Raw genomic sequence first — 1,790 nt, 5'->3', positions numbered from 1 at the left:
AACCGGGAGGCAACATTGACGACATGGGAGGAGTTTTGTCGTCGGTTTCTTGACACCTTCGGTAACGCAGACCGACGCGAAAACGCACAACGCCTTCTTGAAGGACGCACCCAACAGCTGCATGAAAGCGTCGCCATGTTTGCTGAGGATATGATGCGTCTGTGCCACCGCGCGGACCCCAACATGCCCGAGGCTCGAAAGCTAAGCCATCTCATGAGGGGCGTCAAAGAGCAGCTATTTCTTGGTCTTGTGCGCAATCTGCCGACAACAGTGGACGAGTTCACCAGGGAGGCCACCGCTAGAGAGCGTGCACTGCAGCAACGGTACCGACAGTCTGATCGCCCGGCCACCGGCGCAGCACACATATGCAAAGGTAATTCAAACGGGATTGCACAAATAGCCTACATGAAATTTACTTATGCCTTTCTTGGTGTTTTTTACCAGGCTGGCACCAACTGCATAAACTTCGAACACTACGTGCACCTGTACGAAGCTGAAAAGGACAGCCACCTCAAGATTGTTCCAAAGTTCACATCTTCGCACGTCAAGCCAAGCAAGCTGGAAAAGATGAATGTCAGACTTGCGACACAGGTACCTAACCGGTGTTGTACATTTAGTTTTTATTCAAGTTTTCTAAATGCAAATACTTCATTTTTTAAACCTTTGTTTCAGTTATTCAGCAGGAGCGTCGCCATTGGGATGAAGTTTTACAGAGAGCAGCGTGAGCCAGGCTTAAAGGACAGTGAGGGAACTGCAATGTTCGCGATGCAGGTTAACGACCTGTTTGATGTCCTTAACGCCAAGCACCCTGCTACCGGCATCCGTAAGAACTCGCCCAAGATCAAGGTTTCCTTATGCTTATTGTGTTATACTATGAGTCGAATATAATAAAGGTGGCATTTGTCTGCCATGCTACAGGTGATAGAAGACTTCCTGGTCATGCTGAATGAGATCGAAAGGAACATCACTGAAAAAAACACAAAGCTGTTTGCATCTCAGTTGACGACGGAATCTCTGCGAGTCACGTTGATGTCAGTTCTGGACATAATCACCCTGCTTCTTGACAAGGATGTGAGATATGTGATGACTGCGAAATTGAACCAGGACCCATTGGAAGTAGGTATTTTTAGGATACATTTTGATGTAATTTTGCATTCCTTGTTCTGTTCTTCACACTGACAGTTTTTTTTTCTCCCCAGCGCTTTTTTGGAGTCGTGAGGTCGTTTGGTGGTGACGAAGATCACCTTACGATAGTACATTTCGGCTAAATATTCAGGCTTTTGAGCCTGTACACTCCTTTAAAGATGGCGACCAAAGGAAATTGCACTGGTGATGCGGATCCTGTTCTCGTCACCATGGACGAGAGCCTGAGCTTGAAGAGGCTGGAAGTCCTTCACCAGAAGAAGGAGCGAGAAGACAAGCTCGGACAGCTCATGCACAGCATTGTGTTGAAGAAGCTGCCAGAAGTGGATGCAAACCAGCACGACTCTGGTCTACCAACTCCACACGATGCTGCTCTGTACTACCTGGCAGGATACGTAGTGAAGAAAGCAGAAAAGTTTTCGAGCTGCGGGGACTGTAAGGCTACTCTTCTTGCTACTGATGACGTACCATCTGCAGCCATTCTGACAGAGATGTGGTCTTTTGTTCCGGGTGCCCTCAAGCTGCCATCAAAAGATTTGACGTCACTTCTTACCGATGTTGAGAGCGCCATAACGGAAAGAACAAGGGACACCGTAGTGTTTGGAGACCTGTTTTGGTGCATTGTCAAAGATTTGACACAAGGACAC

At 47.7% G+C, this 1,790-nt stretch overlaps 1 protein-coding gene across 1 annotated transcript; it reads left to right on the top strand.

Moving 5' to 3' along the window:
• The first annotated feature begins 386 nt into the window (after positions 1-386).
• On the top strand, positions 387-903 carry LOC142777085 (uncharacterized). The gene is made up of 2 exons (XM_075881381.1): positions 387-591; positions 673-903. The coding sequence occupies exons 1-2, from the start codon at positions 406-408 to the stop codon at positions 886-888; spliced, it is 402 nt and encodes a 133-aa protein (XP_075737496.1). The 5' UTR covers positions 387-405; the 3' UTR covers positions 889-903.
• The last annotated feature ends 887 nt before the right edge of the window (positions 904-1,790 follow it).

This window comes from Rhipicephalus microplus, chromosome X (assembly GCF_043290135.1).
Source record: "Rhipicephalus microplus isolate Deutch F79 chromosome X, USDA_Rmic, whole genome shotgun sequence".
NCBI classification, from domain to species: Eukaryota; Metazoa; Arthropoda; class Arachnida; order Ixodida; family Ixodidae; genus Rhipicephalus; species Rhipicephalus microplus.
The sequence above is the reverse complement of the archived record's forward strand: the minus strand, read 5'-3'. Positions and strand labels throughout refer to the sequence as shown.

Bases quoted from the DNA above. Each gene is read 5' to 3' on its own strand.
- LOC142777085 (XM_075881381.1), top strand. From the start codon at position 406: ATGAAATTTACTTATGCCTTTCTTGGTGTTTTTTACCAGGCTGGCACC. The intron at 592-672 runs GTACCTAACCGG...CCTTTGTTTCAG, and splicing joins ATGTCAGACTTGCGACACAG to TTATTCAGCAGGAGCGTCGC.